Source organism: Podarcis muralis, chromosome 1, assembly GCF_964188315.1.
Source record: "Podarcis muralis chromosome 1, rPodMur119.hap1.1, whole genome shotgun sequence".
Taxonomy (NCBI): Eukaryota; Metazoa; Chordata; class Lepidosauria; order Squamata; family Lacertidae; genus Podarcis; species Podarcis muralis.
In genome coordinates, this window is record NC_135655.1 from 108,999,836 (window position 1) to 109,017,304 (window position 17,469).

The window sequence follows — 17,469 nt, forward strand, 5'->3', positions numbered from 1 at the left end:
CCTTCATACCATCCCTTCGAAGCAAATAGTTGTCAAGTGATAATTTTCAATCTTGCCATTCTTTCATGAGTCACGTGATAAGAAGGCACAGTTTTCCCTGTCTGGTTCATGATAGGCGGTTCACACAACCAGTAGGCAAACAGGTAAGCAGAGCAACGTGACCATTTGTCATAGCTTGTTTCAGTAGCAGCACATGTGGAGGCATCACCCCTGCTTACTCCCCCCACCGTGTAAGATTTTATTAAAGTTTTTTCGTAATAGAGTAAGATGAAAGAAACTAATCTAAATAAAAACAGGAAGGAAGGAAGGAAGGAAGGAAGGAAGGAAGGAAGGAAGGAAACACAGAGTCCTCTCTCAAAGGTGGATCTTAACCCTTGTCTCACACAGAAAGTGGTGGACCCTCCTCCAAACTCTCATCTGGGAGCTTTCCTTTTGCTCACTCTGGTAGGTCTTCCCTTCCCTGCCTCTCACTCAGTCAATGTCCTTCATCCATCCATCAATCACCTTCGTGTGTCTGTAATTCTTGGACCCCAATAATGGCCCAGAGCAGAGGACATCAAAGGAAAACAAAACAAAAAGAAAGAAAAAATAATAAAAGAGGGAAAGTAAAGAAGAAGAAAAAGAAGAAGAAAGAGAAATGACAAGGACTTCTGGTTTTCTACCTGTCAGTTACATAAAAGAAATTGTTCAAAAAACTCACTCTAGGATGACATCCAACTTGTTCTACCTTCTCTTCAGCAATATTTCCCCAATCTTCAGACCCAAATGTCTCAAATTAATTCATTTTCCTTTCCCCACATACACACACAAAAATCCAAAAGAGTTCTCTAATTAGCTGCTGCTTACCTTGGTGGGGTTGGGCTGGGACAGGCTGGTGGTGATCAGTGGTTGTCCTGCCAATGTACTCGCATGGTCCCAACCTCACCATCACCCTGCCCTGACCCACTTCTATCCTGGTAAACATCGGCGATGTTGGTGTTGGGGAGTTGGCTCTGTAGCTCCTCCCTAGCACACATGCCATTACAGACTGTGCTTGTTATACAGTCGTACCTTGGAAGTCGAATGGAATCTGTTCTGGAAGTCCATTTGACTTCCAAAATGTTCGGAAACCAAAGCACGGCTTCCTGCAGCAAATCGGAAACCGTGGAAGCCCTGTCGGATGTTCGGCTTCCAAAAATAGTTCACAAACTGGAACAGTCAAATTGTAACGTTTGTGACGTTTGGGAGCCAAAACGTTCGACTAGCAAGGCGCCCGACTTCCAAGGTATGACAATACTGACAAAATATCCTGGGATTAAGAGGCCCATTACTTAGCTCCACAGTTCTTCCAAATAATGTATAGTGGTACCTCAGGTTAAGTACTTAATTTGTTCTGGAGGTCCTTTCTTAACCTGAAACTGTTCTTAACCTAAAGCACCACTTTAGCTAATAGGGCCTCCTGCTGACGCCGTGCTGCCGGAGCACAATTTCTGTTCTCATCCTGAAGCAAAGTTCTTAACCTGAGGTACTATTTCTGGGTTAGCGGAGTCTGTAACCTGAAGTGTATGTAACCCGAGGTACCACTGTATAGTGGATGCACCTCTTTTGGAGTTAGGGACCTGGTAGAGATCTTTGAAAGGCGGTAAGAACTGACCCTGTCCTCAACTGGAAGTCCAAGGAAAATGTCTGATTGTGGGCCCTACTGAGGGATAACAAAAATGATTAGAAGCTAAACTCTTGGGGTTTGCTCTGAAGGTGTAACTAATTCCTGGAGAGCTCAGGAAAATAAATTGCTCACTGCAAAGATAATAACGTGGGTCAGAGGGATCGCCGCTGTGCTCCCACTTGGGTGCCTGCTTTCTGCTCAGAAGTGCTGACGTCAGCTCTCCCAATGGAAGCTTCTGCTCACGGATTAATCTTTGCTTAGCTGCATATGAGAATTCACGTCCAAGGCATAATAAAATGAGCCTGGACTCCTGTTTGCTTTTGCGATGTTTGGCAAATCCTAAAGTCAAGGAAACAAAAGTCAATCGGATATCATATCAGAATAATCTCATTTCATGATGCAAAGGGAGCCATCCCAAATTAAGGATATCTTTTTAAAGTGTGTGTGAAGTAAATCCATAGCAGTGTATATGATGGATTTTTAACCTTCAGAAAGGAGTCCAACTTTTTTTTCTGGAACGCCGAATGGAACATAAAAAGCCCTTTACTCTCCCCATGTAAGCGAATGTCTGCTATTCACTCGTGTGAAGATAAATGAAGCTCTGCGCTTGTAGACGTCTTTCAGTTGGAGCTGAAAATTGCCTCCCAACCCTAACCCTAGAGGCTTCAGCCTCCAGTAACAGTTTGGATGGAGGGGGCATATTGCAGCCCCTTTTCTGTGGGATCCAGAAATTTGCAGCCACTCTCATCGTATGTACCCACACACCACTTCTCTCACTATAACATTAAGACTTAGGATGGGTGACAGTTAACATGAAAAATAATTGCTTTGTATAGAAGTACATGGGTAAGTGTATGTATATATCTATATCTATCCAGTGCTATTTTTCTAGAAGAAGAGGTGCCAGAACTCACCATGAATACCTCCTTTGTTCTCTTATAATGACAATGGCACCCATCTGAGAGGTGCTGGAACTAAGTTCTGGTGAGTTCCAACTGGGAAAAAGCCGTGTCTGTATCTATATGGTAAAGCATAAGACTCTTAATCTCAGGGTTGTGGTGTGAGCCCCACATTGGGCAAAAGATTCCTGCATTGCAGGGGGTTGGACTAAATGGCCCTTGTGATCCCTTCTAATTCTACAATTCTGTGATTCTATATCTGAATGCAAAATAAGTACAAAAGCTATGATAACATAAACCTAGAAAATGGAAAAAGCATAACCCAGAGCCAGTGTGGTGTGGTGGTTAGAGACCATGGCTCCAATCCCCACTTAGCCATGAAGCTCACTGGGTGACCTTGGGCCAGTCACTGCCTTTCAGCCTGACCTAACTCACAGGGTTGTTGTGGAGATGAAATGAGGAGAAGAACCATGTATGCCACCTTGAACTCCTTGGAGAAAAAAGTGGAATATAAATGCAATACAATACATGCATACATGCATGCATAACCCAAGCTAATATACAGGGTGAGTCCTTTAAAAGAGGCCCCATGGATACAGAGTACACCTGTTCCACGGGACCTCTTTTAAAAGACTCACCCTGTACAATAGGTAGGATTCAATGTTACACTGCCACAGATGTCAGCACATGCATTCCTGCTTACTCAATGGAGCAATTTCTCCTCTCCTCCATATGTGAGCAGTTCTACTTACTAACTTACGTACTTACTTACTTACTTACACACACACACACAGCCAATTCAGTGAGGAGGGAAGAGGGGGAAAGTCCTTGTATGGGCTTCCTGTAATGGGACCAGTTAGCTGAATTTGGCCCAATGGGTTGTATTCAACCAAGTCCTGCTCAGAGCAGACCCACTGAAATTAATGAAGTTAGTAATGTATATTAAATTCAGTGGGTCTACTCTGAGTAGGACTAGCATTGCTTACCACCCAATGAGTTGTATGGTACTGCTCATATTTAGAGCAGACTAATTGAAATCAATGGAAGGGACTGATTTTGGTCTTTGGTTTCAGTGGGTTTACTCTGATTAGAATTTATTTAGCTACATTCCAGCATTAATGGTACTTTACAACTGCTGTGTAGCATCTTTAAAATTACGTAGGGTTAAATATAAGGTATGACAGATAAAAATTTGTACTGTGTACATCATACTGCTGGCCAATTTCTCTTCTTCCTGCTGCTGAAGGCATAAAATCTGTTCGAATTGGCTTAGTCAACAGAGAAATGAGATCTGTTTACACTCTTGTCACTTGATAAACCAGTTAAAGGAGTAGGAATAGCTGCAGATTCCCATGGCGGCGGCAGCTTAGTATTGTTGTAGTAGTAGTTGTTGCTTGAAATGACTGCAGTGCAGCCACAGCTGCTTCCTGTTGTAAGAAAAGCAACAGGAATGTTAAAAGATCATTGAAATAATTAGTGAATTGTAATGAAGATGGATTCTCTAATCCCAGGAAATATGGAACCAGCAGAAGGCTTGATGCCTGCAGTCATATCCGTGGTTCTATAAAATTGGCTGCTTTACATAGGGTAATACACCATTACCAGAGTGTTACAGATGCCCTTGTTTTGTCCATATTCTCCATGTTGCATAATACCACTACTACTGATAATAATAATTTTATTATTCATACCCTACCCATCTGACTGGGATGCTTCAGCCTCTCTGGGTGGCTTCCAACACACATAAAAACATAATAAATAATTGCACATAAAAAAGCTTCCCTATACAGAGCTGCCTTCAGATGCCTTCTGAAGGTTATATAGTTACTCATCTCCTTGCCATCTGATGGGAGGGCGTTCCACAGGGTGGGTGCCACTACCGAGAAGGCCCTCTGCCTGGTTCCCTGTGGCTTCACTTCTCACATTGAGGGGGCCACCAGAAGGCCCTCAGTGCTGGATCTCAGTGTCCGGGCAGAAGGATGGGGGTGGAGATGCTCCTTCTGGTATACAGGGCTGTGGCCATTTAGGGTATACCCATTCCAGTTGATCTGCTTGTGAAAACTTGTGTCAATGCACAAGATGCAGCTATGCTCACAGTTAGGGACACCCCTGTTGTGGTGGGGAAAGGTCACCTCTCTTAGACCCCATGCTTTGTGGGGAGGGGGCCACACGTGACACTGGCAGCTACAGCTGGCAGCCCTGCTGCCTGACTGGCTCTGCCACCACCTATCCACCCAGAGAGGCTTTCTAACTTCTCCCTTCCTAGAGCAAATCAGGGAGGGATGAGGTGGAGGGTCTCAATGCTGCCACTAAAGAAACAGTGAAAGGAAAAATGCAAGGGAATTCTCTCAGAGCCAGTGTGGTGTAGTGGTTAAGAGCGGTAGTCTCGTAATCTGGGGAACCGGGTTCGCGTCTCCGCTCCTCCACATGCAGCTGCTGGGTGACCTTGGGCTAGTCACACTTCTCTGAAGTCTCTCAGCCCCACTCACCTCACAGAGTGTTTGTTGTGTGGGAAGAAGGGAAAGGAGAATGTTAGCCGCTTTGAGACTCCTTAAAGGGAGTGAAAGGCAGGATATCAAATCCAAACTCTTCTTCTTCTCTTCATGCACCTGAATCAATAATAATAATAATAATAATAATAATTTATTATTTGTACCCCGCCCATCTGCCTGGGTTTCCCCAGCCACTCTGGGCGGCTTCCATAGAAACCAAAGATACAGTAAAATATCACAGATTAAAAACTTCCCTGAACAGGGCTGCCTTAAGGTGTCTTCTGAATGTCAGGTAGTTATTTATCACTTTGACATCTGATGGGAGGGCGTTCCACAGGGCGGGCGCCACTACCGAGAAGGCCCTCTGCCTGGTTCCCTGTAGCTTCGCTTCTCGCAATGAGGGAACCGCCAGAAGGCCCTCGGCGCTGGACCTCAGCGTCCGGGCAGAACGATGGGGGTGGAGACGCTCCTTCAGGTATACTGGGCCGAGGCCGTTTAGGGCTTTAAAGGTCAACACCAGCACTTTGAATTGTGCTCGGAAGTTCAAGCAGGATTGAACTTCTGATGCACAGAGACATCATTCCTGCTTTCTATAGATTTTGGCCACAACAGTTGCCAATTCAGCTGCATCTGTTCCTGTTCCACACCTGATGTTGCATATGACATCAGATTTGGGGCAGATAGGCATGGTTTCTGGGCCAAATGAGGTCTGGTGAGAAGCTCTCCATCACTGCTACACACACTTAGCAGGGAACAAGTCCCATTGAACTCAGAAAGACTTAATATTGAGTAGTCATGCACTGGAATGCACTGTTATAGTTGCTTTATACATAGAGGGTAACTTGAAACAGAGATGGGGCAAATTTTAATTCATGAGGCTGTAAGTTCATGGCACAATACTTATTTTTGAGGCTGTTTTGCTTTTGGTGTGTTTCTGGGTAAGGAGGAATGAGCAATAAAATATTAAAGGTCCCGTTCCTTGCTAACAGTGAGTGATCACTTAAATTTTCGCAAACAAAATCTGTCTTCTTTGATATATTAAAAACACGCCCATACGGCGGTTTGGGTAATATGCAAATTTAATATGAAAATCGGTTGGTTGTTTAAAAGTCAAGCAATTAAGGAACTACAAATCTTCTTTTGACAGCCCCATTTAATAGTGCCAGAATACAAGTTCAAAATAAAATCAAAATAAAAGTTCCACGCATAATACTTAGAGCTTTGCATCACTAAGTGCCTTAAAGGAAGTACCCAGGCAATGTGGAGACTTTAAAGGTATTGCCTAATCTACTTTTTGCTGTTTAGTTGGTGGGAGCACAATTCAAAGTGTTGGTGCTGACCTTTAAAGCCCTAAACGGCCTCAGTCCAGTATACCTGAAGAAGCATCTCCACCTCCATCATTCTGCCTGGTCCAGCGCCAAGGGCCTTCTGGTGGTTCCCTCGCTGCGAAGAAGCCAAGTTACAGGGAACCAGGCAGAGGGCCTTCTTGGTAGTGGTGCCCGCCCTGTGGAACACCCTCCCACCAGATGTCAAAGAGAAAAATAACTACCAAACTTTTAGAAGACATCTGAAGGCAGCCCTGTTTAGGGAAGCTTTTAATGTTTAATAGGTTATTGTATTTTAGTGTTTTGTTGGAAGCTGCCCAGAGTGGCTGGGGAAACCAGCCAGATGGGCAGGGTATAAATAATAAATTATTATTATTATTATTATTATTATTAGTCCCCAAACTCTACAGCAGAGGAACATGTGGACCTCCAGATTTTGCTGGATTCCAAGTCCTATCATCCCTGAGCATGGGCCATGCTGGCTGTCAGAAGCACCGACCTGCGCAGAAGATGGGGGGGGGGCTGATGACACATACGTGACATCAGGATGCCAGGAGGAGCTAGGGGCCAGAGCCAAACACAGTGGCAGTGTGGCTTCAATGGCCAGCAGCTCCTCCTCTCTTGTGCTTGGCCTTCTCCTCCTGCTGTTGCCGCCACCTGCCAGGGGCTGCTTCCTCTGTCTTTCTGTTATGCAGCAGCAGCAGGAGAAGGAACCGTGAGCCGCTGGAGTTGTGCCGCACCTTGCTGGGCTCCACGGCTGGCCGCCTCTCCCTCCTCCTGTCGCTGCCACCAACCAGGGACTGCTTCCTCCCTCTTTCCCCTCTGCGGCAGGAGGAAGGAGAGCCAGCCACTGAAGCCACACCACACTTGCCTCCGCACTCTGCCTTCTCCACTCCCTGATCATTGTGGGTGGGGAGAGAGAGCAGGTCCCTAGGAATTGGTGCCTAGGAATTGGAGTTGAACAACATCTGATGGGCCACATGCTCCCCATCCCTGATAGTGATGCATGACCAACAGGTGTCCATTGGGCAGGATGAAGCAGCAGTAGCAAATGCCTTGCAGTTCTTTAGACCCGCACAGCTGGAAACAGCTTGCTCCTTTTAAATTGCACTGCAATATGTAGCCGAGGAGGCCTGTGAATGAAGTGTGCTTTTGTGTGTTGTGCAGGGTACTATGGGCCATTTGCGAACTCTGTAGTGATGCCTCTATTTTTCCCCAAAGCATGCACACAGTCCAGTACACAGGAGCCACAGGAACAGGACTTGCCACTGGGAGGGGGTTGCCAATTCCTGCTGCTCACAAAGGAATATAGGAAGTGGCGTTATGCTGAGACACAATTTTGGTCCATCTAGCTCAGTATTGTCCACACTGACTGGCAGCAGCTTTCTGGGATTTCAGAGCAGTGAGCATTTCCAGCTTTACCTACCTGTAGAGATGTTAGGGATTGAACCTGGAAATTTCTGCATGCAGCGCAAATGCTCCGCCACTGAGCTACTATCCTTCCTATCTGAACAGACCTCATACATTTAATTAGGCAAAACATATTCTCTCTCATTCATATGTGTGTGTGTGTGTGTGTGTGTGTGTGTGTGTGTATTCTCTGAGTGCCTTCACACAATGCAGTATTCAAATGTTACTTGTGTTTTTCATTTGTACGGAAATAGTGAAATTACTGTAATCAACCATCCTACAATTGCTTCTCATTGCCTTCTAACACCTCAAACAATCATCCAACAAAGGGTCATTGTACATTATTATTATTATTATTATTATTATTATTATTATTATTATTATTATTATTACCTTTTCTACCTATCATATGACAACTGTTGCATTAGAAGTGCTTGGTTGATTGACATTTCACTTTTGGTCAGAGAAAATGTGTGTTGCAAGGAGATTTTGCTTGTTTGTTTTTGTGCTGGAGAGAGAAAGAGATACACTGCTTCCATAATTAAAATAGAGAATTTAATGGAAACCTGTAATCTCTCTCCAAATCCAAGAACTGTATTATGAACTCTACACACCTTTGCATTGTAAATTTACTGACTATTGAATGTTTTGTGCCATTTAAGGACTCAATACGTAGCTAAACTTAACACTGAAATTAGAGCTACTTTCTCCCAAACAGGATGTCTGAACAGACAGTAGATATTTGCTAGTGGCCTTTTATATAAGTAACATTCATCGGAGAGCTTAAAGAGTGTCAAACTAAAATTGCCCACCACAAATCATTGAAAATTCACTGGCTTGCGCTAGGCATGCATGAAATGGCCGCTTGCTAATATAACTGGCTGTTCACATTTGCTCTGCCAAAACATAGATCTTCAAACGTAACTTCATGTCTTTTGCATCCTTTGGAAACCGGTGCTGTTTTGTTAGGACATGCCTAGTTGCTCCTCAGATATATGTACTAGCTACCCAAAATGACTTGGACATTTCAAGAAAATTACATTCCCCACTGACTTGCTAGTTGCTATAGTGTTTTGGGGTTGATGTTGTTGTTAAGAAATATGTCAGATCCTGGCAGCCTTGGCTATTTAGTTCCCTGGTGTGAAATTACCATTTCAGAACAGAGGACCCCAAATCTAAATGTAAGGTGTGACACCTCAACTTCCCCTTGATATAGTCCAAAATGCTTGCCATTCGGCAGGAACCAGGAGGGAGCCGTCTTTGTTGGGAAAATAAGGTCCATGTGAATTTTGTGCAAGGCAACAGAGGTGTGTGTGGAAGAAGGAGCAGCACAGCCCCCAAGTGTGTATCTGGGGTTGACACACAAGGTCATAAACAGGGTTTGATTTTTAACAAACTGTGCAGGACAAGAACTTCCATGCCACTTGTTAATGTGGAAAATCTTAATGGAAAGCTCTGCGCACTAAACTGAGAACAGTTTCCCACCAAACTAGGGGATGAAGTTGCCAGTTCCTTATCAGGAGAGTGTTTTTATAGACTTTTTGGTGGTTTAAAAAGACATTTTAAAAATACCATACCTGGTTTATTAGAGTTCACTTCATTTTCGATAGACAAGACGTGACTCTTTTTGCTAGAGGTAGCCTTTCCCAAGGTCACTGCTTCCGCCATCTCCTAGTTTGCAACAAAGTGTTCAGTTAAACAGGCAGAGTGCTATATTCTAATGAGGTCCAGTCAGCAAGGTAATTTGTCACAAAGCAGTGGTGTCCAATCCCCCTGCCACGATGTTGCTGCTTCCCAGCTGTCTTTGGATGGCCCTAATGCCCTGCAAACCACAATAACGAAAGTTACTTGTACCGCTAGGTTAGATAGAACATGACACAGAATTTTTGCTTGATTTGTTTTGGAGGGGAAGGACGCCTTGCTAGGATTTTTAGTTTAAGTTCTTTACTTTTTGACACTATACCCTTCTTCATATCTCTTTGTCATGGTGTCCTTGCCACTCGCTTCCCTTGAACGTGATGTTCTTGGCCCTTCGGTGGGTTTCTTATTCTTCCCATGCTATTTCCAGCCCTGATACAGAGAAAAGCGTGTCTTTTTATGCTTCCATAATAAGCTGCAAAAGGTGAGATCCAGATGGGAGGGAGCAACTTCCCCTTCTTGCTGTCAGGGAGATGAGTGAGATTCTTTTTTGTAACAACATTACCTAGGAAGTCAACTCCTTGTGACATGTAAATCGTTGTGAATAAAGGTGAAGATCAAGATGGTCCCCTCTCCATTCCACGTACTGAAACCAACTGGACTGCTAGTTTAATTTTCCCTTCACCACACCAGAGGATGGCAGGCTGGCTTGAAGGTTCAAGGCACGTCGTTGTGTAGCATATTTAACTGTTTCTTCCAATACTTCATTGCTGCTGCCTGCCCCCACCCAAGTTTCTGCTTCCTGAGGCAGCTTCTTCACTTTGCCTAATGGTAGAGATGGTTCTGATATCAGTGGGCAAATATACCATTTAAAAAGTATCCCATTGCTGCCACTTCTTCTTCTTCTTCTTCTTCTTCTTCTTCTTCTTCTTCTTCTTCTTCTTCTTCTTCTTCTTCTTCTTCTTCTTCTTTGTGGATGTTAGTGGCAAAATAGCATGTGTTTTTTTGTTTTTGTTTTTAAAAAATCAATATGTTTTTGAAGCTATTTTGGGAGGCAGTTTCTTAGCCTTGGAGTTATGAAGTCTCTGAGTGAATTCATACCTGTCCAAAACATGTTTGTTTGGGTGTTGTTGTGTTTTTTTTTAATCCCACAAACTTGCACAATGCACTCTGGCAATCTATCCCCTTGCATTCCTGGAAAACAAAGTGCGCAATGGAGATTTGCAAAGTGTGTGCTCATCTGTTTTTCACAGCTTTAATATATAAGAACGCTGGAAGCAAATGTGCAGATTTGTCAAGCTGGCACCCAAAGAATGAAATATATGCTTCACCCACTCACACTTGGATATTAGAGAACAACACAGTGATGTATAAGAAACAAATGGGATCTCTATACTTAGGGGCAAACAACATGTTATACAGAAATGCACGCAATGCAGCTGCAGCAAATTTTATCAGAGAAGCCGTGAGTGTCCTTTACCATTTCCGATGGGCCATCTTCTTACTCGAGATCTTCCTTCCCCCCTCACATCTGGCATACACATGTGGATCTTGAGGATAGTTTGGAGGAAAGGGGAAATGGCCAGTAGAAAAAATGGAGAAAGGATGAGGCACCTCCTGGTCACCTGAGGCTTCTAGATCAGTGTTTCTGGCTCTTGTTGGACTACAACTCCCATCGTCCCTAGCAAGCAGGACCAGTGGTCAGGGATGATGAGAATTGTAGTCCCAACAAATAGCTGGCTGCGCAAGTTTGGGAAACACACTTCTAGATTCAAACAGGCTGCTTTTCTTTAGAAAGAGCAGTCATTGTCAGTGTGTCATGTGCATTTGTGCATGATGTATATAGCTTGCCCCAGGCCAAACATGCACATGCATGACCCAAACTCCAGGCAGAGCTTTGGATCTGGGTTATTACCCTAAAGCAGAAATGAGGAACCTGTGGCTCCCCAGATGGTTTTGAAGCACAGCTCTTGTTTTTCCTGACCATTGGCCATGGTGACTGTGGTTGGGGGGAGTTGGGGTTCACAGTTTCCCACCCCTGTCCTAAAATTACCTGCTGGTTCACACTCCCTCCCTGCTTCCTGCTTCCTCCTCTTACATGGTATTCAAAATAAAAGGATCCTATTAGCACAGAGGAAAACAAAGGAAGATAGATAGGTAATGGGCAGGTCCTAAGTGGTGGTGATTAGTCATCATTGTGGTTGTCAGGAGCCAGTGGCTTCCAGATGCATTGTGGATCCGCCACTGTTTTAAAAGTCTCTCTGGAATCCCAGTTTCCAAGTTGTCATTGAGCCTCGGCTTTTCTGACTTACTTTGTGGCTCTCTCTGGGTCAGTGTCTGAAACGCAGTTCTTTCCAAACACAGAGTGCAGCGTGCATTATTGTGCTAATCCATCTGCATTATGGAAGGGGCCTCTGAGACTTTGCATGTTGGTTTTGAAAAGAGATTAATTTGTAGCTGTGTAACGGCAGAATCTCTTCGTTGTCTCTGAACACCTGACAGTGTAAAGTAGTTAATGGTATTGAAGAAGCTCTGGATTAGGGGATTCTGAAATCTGCTTATTGTTAGTATGGCTTTAATCTTTTAAATCAATGAGGTAATAATACCACAGCAAGCTTCTCTAAGTAGGAATCTTCATAATGTGCAGCCCATTCATATTTTAAGGATTTTGATGACAGCCTCCTAATAGGTTTGCTTTCTAACTTTGGCATGGCTTATTAAGAAATGTTTCCGAATGAGCTGCTGTTCGGGATACAAGGAACAAGTGTCAAAAGGCATTTTCTGCATAAAAAACAACAACATCATCATCATTGCATAATAATTCGCATCTTACACTTTGTGCACTTCTAATATTTTAAAACTCCTTTTTTAAAAAACTGACTTTTTAGAAAAACAAAACAAAAACAATCCTACAAAATGCAGAAGCGTCATTTGGAAGAACAGGCAGAATAGCAACTATGGTTAAGTAAGATGATGGTTGAGAGACAGCGACTGGTTCAATTCACCTGGCAAGCTTCATGGCTGGGTGAGGATATGAACTCCTCCTCTCATGCATCCTAATCCAAAGCTCTAACCACTATACCACCCTTATTTGTCCCACCAGGCTCTCGAAGAAACAGAGGCTTGTAGGATACCTGGAGGCTTGGCAAGTGTGAAGAACCAATTTGAAAAAGCAGAAACGGTCACATCGCAGAGCGCTCAGTACCAATACCAGCAGAAATCTGTACAGGTAAGAAGTAGTAGAATTAGTAATGGTGGTTGTGTGGAGGGTAGTCCTAGTTTTAAGCAACAATAAGAAGTATTGTCCTTGTAAGCCACCTTCATATGAATCAGGGTGTATAATTACAGATGACTTTTATGGGCGGTTTTTTGTTTTTGTTCTAAATGTGTGATAGCCCATTCATATTTACAGGACTCAGCTATACAGCTGCAAATAAAACGTTTTAAGTGTGTTTTAAGTGCAATACACAATGTGACACTAGATGGCGATGGCGAGCTTATGGAAAATTCAATGTATTTTTAAAAAACGCTTTTTGGAAAAAGCATTCCTAGAAATTTTTTTATACGTGTATAGATTCCACCTAAAGACTGTCATCACTAAGAACAGGGCTTACTGCATCTTTTCATCATGTTACCATAACCCAAACTTGGTCTGTTGCAGTTCATATTTTTGCAGTTCATATTTGCAGGATCCACCACCCAGTATTGTATACGTAATGTTTCTGCTTCCATTCATAAGGCCCGCCCTCTAGTCCTCCTCCTCCTACTTTTTGCCTCAGGATACAGATTTCTACCCAACATTGTTTGTGCAGATTACTGAGCCATCCATTGATAGGATTTCCTCAAGTACCTCTGAGGGAAGCTGAGATAATCGTTCTTACTTTTAAAAATAATCTGCCTACATATTTATTGCCTGCTACTACTGCTATTATTTAAAGGTAAAGGTACCCCTGACCGTTTGGTCCAGTTGTGGACAACTCTGGGATTGCACGCTCATCTCGCTTTACTGGCCGAGGGAGCTGGCGTTTGTCCACAGACAGCTTCCAGGTCATGTGGCCAGCATGACTAAGCCGCTTCTGGCGAAACCAGAGCAGCGCACAGAAACGCCATTTATCTTCCTGCTGGAGTGATGCCTATTTATCTACTTGCACTTTGACGTGCTTTCGAACTGCTAGGTTGGCAGGAGCTGGGACAGAGTAATATGTCCTTCCTACTATTATTTAGTATTTAATAAATTTGTATTCCACCCTTCATTTGTAGATCTCAGAGCAGTTCACAGCATAAAAATACAAGATAAAAGCACAAAATATTTTATTTCATTTTATTATTTATTTATTTTGTATGCCGTCCTATACCTGTAGGTCTCAGGACAGTTCACAACAAAAACTAATATAACAGAGAGTTATATAGGTAGAGAGACAGGATAAGAAATATAACAATTATTGTTAATGGCTACCATCATCACTTCAAGGGAATATACATTTCAGCATATCAGATTGGATGGTCAGCGAACAGAGTCAGCGAACAGAGTACCATTAGTATAATGGTCTGGGTTTGACAACATTGTCATGAAGTTTGTGATTGATTGATTGATTGATTGATTTACAATGTATCCTTAAATATCGCTAGTTCTTGCATAAAACTCTGCATACTCATATGGTTGGCGAATAAGCAAACATTACAGAGCTTGCATTAAAGTTTGATGACTGTGAAATTCTCCAACTTGCAAGAGGGCTGGCCCATGGCATTTTGTTGACTGAACAACAGAACAGCTTCCCCAAACCTATCCCTATGCACATAAGGAACCCAAGCTGGCTAAGTTGTTTTCAAAGAAAATCCCACAAGTCCCTTTCTCTGGGAGCAAAAATGCAATAAACATACATTAAACAATTAACAGTTTGCTGCTCTCTAATGACACTCAAAACCAACTGCCTGAGGCAGCCCCTTCACTCTGCCTAATGATAGCGCCGGCCCTGCATCGCCATCTGAAAGAGGATGAGACATGGGAATGTTCACTTGGGTTTAAACAAAAAAAGTAATATGAGCTGCTTCCCTGATTGGCCATTTTCCTGGATGCACATGAATATTGGTAATTTTCAATGTTCTGTTTTACAAGGTTACCGTAAGGTAAAGGTAAAGGACCCCTGGATGGTTAAGTCCAGTCAAAGGTGACTATAGGGTTGTGGTGCTCATCTAACTTTCAGGCCGAGTGAGCCGGCGTTTGTCCACAGACAGCTTTCCGAGTCATGTGACTAGCATGACTAAACCACTTCTGGCACAACAGAAGCCAGAGCGCATGGAAATGCCATTTACCTTCCTGCCACAGCGGCGCTGATTTATCTACTTGCACTGGTATGCTTTTGAACTGCTAGGTTGGCAGAAGCTGGGCCAGCCAAGAAGAATAAGAATTTGGATTTGATATCCCACTTTATCACTACCCGAAGGAATCTCAAAGCGGCTAACATTCTCCTTTCCCTTCCTCCCCCACAACAAACACTCTGTGAGGTGAGTGGGGCTGAGAGACTTCGAAGAAGTGTGACTAGCCCAAGGTCACCCAGCAGCTGCATGTGGAGACGCGAACCTGGTTCCCCAGATTACGAATCTACCGCTCTTAACCACTACACCACACTGGCTCACCAATGTGAGCTCACCCCATCACAGGGACTTGAACTGCTGACCTTCTGAATCGGCAAGCCCAAGAGGCTCAGTGGTTTAGACCACAGCGTCACCCGTGTCCCTGTGGTGGTTACTGTATCTGAAGGTAAAACAAACAAATGAATGAAGTGCCAGTCAAAACTCATATTGTAGAACAGTGATCCAAACACACCTCTGTTCTATGGCCCCCAAACATATGAAAATGTAAACCACGTCTTTGGGGTTATAATTCATTATAAACTATCTGTGAGTGTTTTGCATATATTTTTCTTGGAGCTGTGCTAAGCTGTTCTCTTTGGGAAAGAGTTTGCTGTTTTCTTTGTGTTAAATTTAATCAGCTTCTCTAAATAGATCAAAAATGGCACAGAGGAACCCAGATGCTACACAAAGCCATATAAACGCAGCTTCCAAATGTTGGTTTAGATAAGAGGTTTATGTATTTTATTACTTCATTATCATATATCATGGAAAAAAACTGTTGCAGCCAAGTTAATGATTTTTGGAATATGTAAGGGATGGTATAATGAAACTCATTGCACTATCTATGTGCTGTTCATTTTGAGAAATAGTAACGGCTTGATAAACAGCCACATTTACTCTAATGCTCAGTGCTCATCTATGAAACAACGAAATGACGTTAGTCTAAAACTCTGCTGAACCAATAAATAAAATTTCATGGTCTCGAGGTGCTTTAAATCAAGGTCATTCATACACAAGGTCACTGTCAATTATGTCATTCAGCTTTTACAGTCCACAGTGAGACAGCTAGCTGCCTTTGGGTATCAACGTGAGCAGGTTTTATTTACATAAAATGAGAACTCTGTATCCGAAGGCAGGATTTTTCTCCAGTTGTGAATATGGAAAGAATTAAAAGCATCACCAGAAAATGTTTTGAGTCTAATGCTGGAGGTACATGTCAATGAAATCATGGGTTTTCACATGGAGAATTGCGATTAAATCCTTTCACACAATCTGTATTAGGAAATGTTTCATCCCTAGAGAAATGTCATATCGTGTTTGTCCGTGCCTGGGTTTGTGTGCCTGGTTTCAAATAAAGGTTAAGGTTCTTGGTTCTTCTTCCCAGAGAAGTCCATTAGGATGAAGCAGCCTGAAATTACTCAGAGTAGCCTGAAATCTTGACTAGGACTGGGCAGAGGCACCAGCTTCTCAAGTTGATTGAGGGGCCTGATGCGACGTCCTAATGTTGTCACAAGGAGCCATGGGACAGAGCCAAATGCCCTCTGAACATTGAGGGAGTCCAACCCTCTTAAAAAAATCAGGGGGGCCAAAACAGCCTCAGCCCCTAGGAGCTGGCATGTATGGACCAGGGACTGAGTATACCATAATGTATAGTAAATGTATGTGAGAGAGTTTCTGTGTGTGTATGTGGTTGTACTGTAAACAAATCCATTTTGCATCTAGGCTGCTTTGCTTTTAAACTGTGGGTGAAACCCAATGTTGTGTGAGGGGGCTACTGCTTGTACAACAGGACTTCCTCTTCCTCTTGGGATGTTCCTTGGTTAGAGCTCCAGAGGGGAGGAGGGGAAGGGGAAGTCCATTCCACTCATGCACTGACAACTGGCTATCACCCTGTGGATTTTAAAATTTGTGGTTGTTTAGTCGTTTAGTCGTGTCCGACTCTTCGTGACCCCATGGACCAGAGCATGCCAGGCACTCCTGTCTTCCACTGCCTCCAGCAGCTTGATCAAACCCATGCTGGTAGCTTTGAGAACACTGTCCAACCATCTCATCCTCTGTCGTCCCCTTCTCCTTGTGCCCTCCATCTTTCCCAACATCAGGGTCTTTTCCAGGGAGTCTTCTCTTCTCATGAGGTGGCCAAAGTATTAGAGCCTCAGCTTCACGGTCTGTCCTTCCAGTGAGCACTCAGGGCTGATTTCCTTAAGAATGGAGAGGTTTGATCTTCTTGCAGTCCATGGGACTCTCAAGAGTCTCCTCCAGCACCATAATTCAAAAGCATCAGTTCTTCAGCGATCAGCCTTCTTTATGGTCCAGCTCTCACTTCCATACATCACTACTGGGAAAACCATAGCTTTAACTATAAGGACCTTTGCTGGCAAAGTGATGTCTCTGCTTTTTAAGATGCTGTCTAATTTTAAAATTAGCCATTGACAATACTTCACTATGCTTCCTTAAATTAACCCACTGATAACTAATATAGGAATACAGGTTGTGTATGAGCCAGGGCTGGTATTGTAAACTCTTCTGGAGAGGCCGTGTTATAACATCAACACATTCTGCATTTTCTCTCTCTCCGCCAGCAGGCAGCCATTGTTGCAGTACAGGTGCAGGGAAACACATGTCTTGATAATGTGACAACCTGGATGTGTCATTAGTATAGCTTCCAGATGACCCTTCATCATGATTTGTTTGCAGGAGTATTAGAC

General features: G+C 43.4%; 1 protein-coding gene across 3 annotated transcripts in view; it reads left to right on the plus strand.

Annotated features, from left to right (window-relative positions):
* Window positions 1–17,469, plus strand: part of XIRP2 (xin actin binding repeat containing 2) — a 95,480-nt gene that overhangs the window by 36,205 nt on the left and 41,806 nt on the right. For all 3 annotated transcript variants that reach the window (XM_028747680.2, XM_077936938.1, XM_028747690.2), the window contains exon 3: window positions 12,513–12,638. In XM_028747680.2, the coding sequence (XP_028603513.2) occupies window positions 12,513–12,638 (126 nt within the window). The remainder of the gene's footprint in view (window positions 1–12,512; window positions 12,639–17,469) is intronic.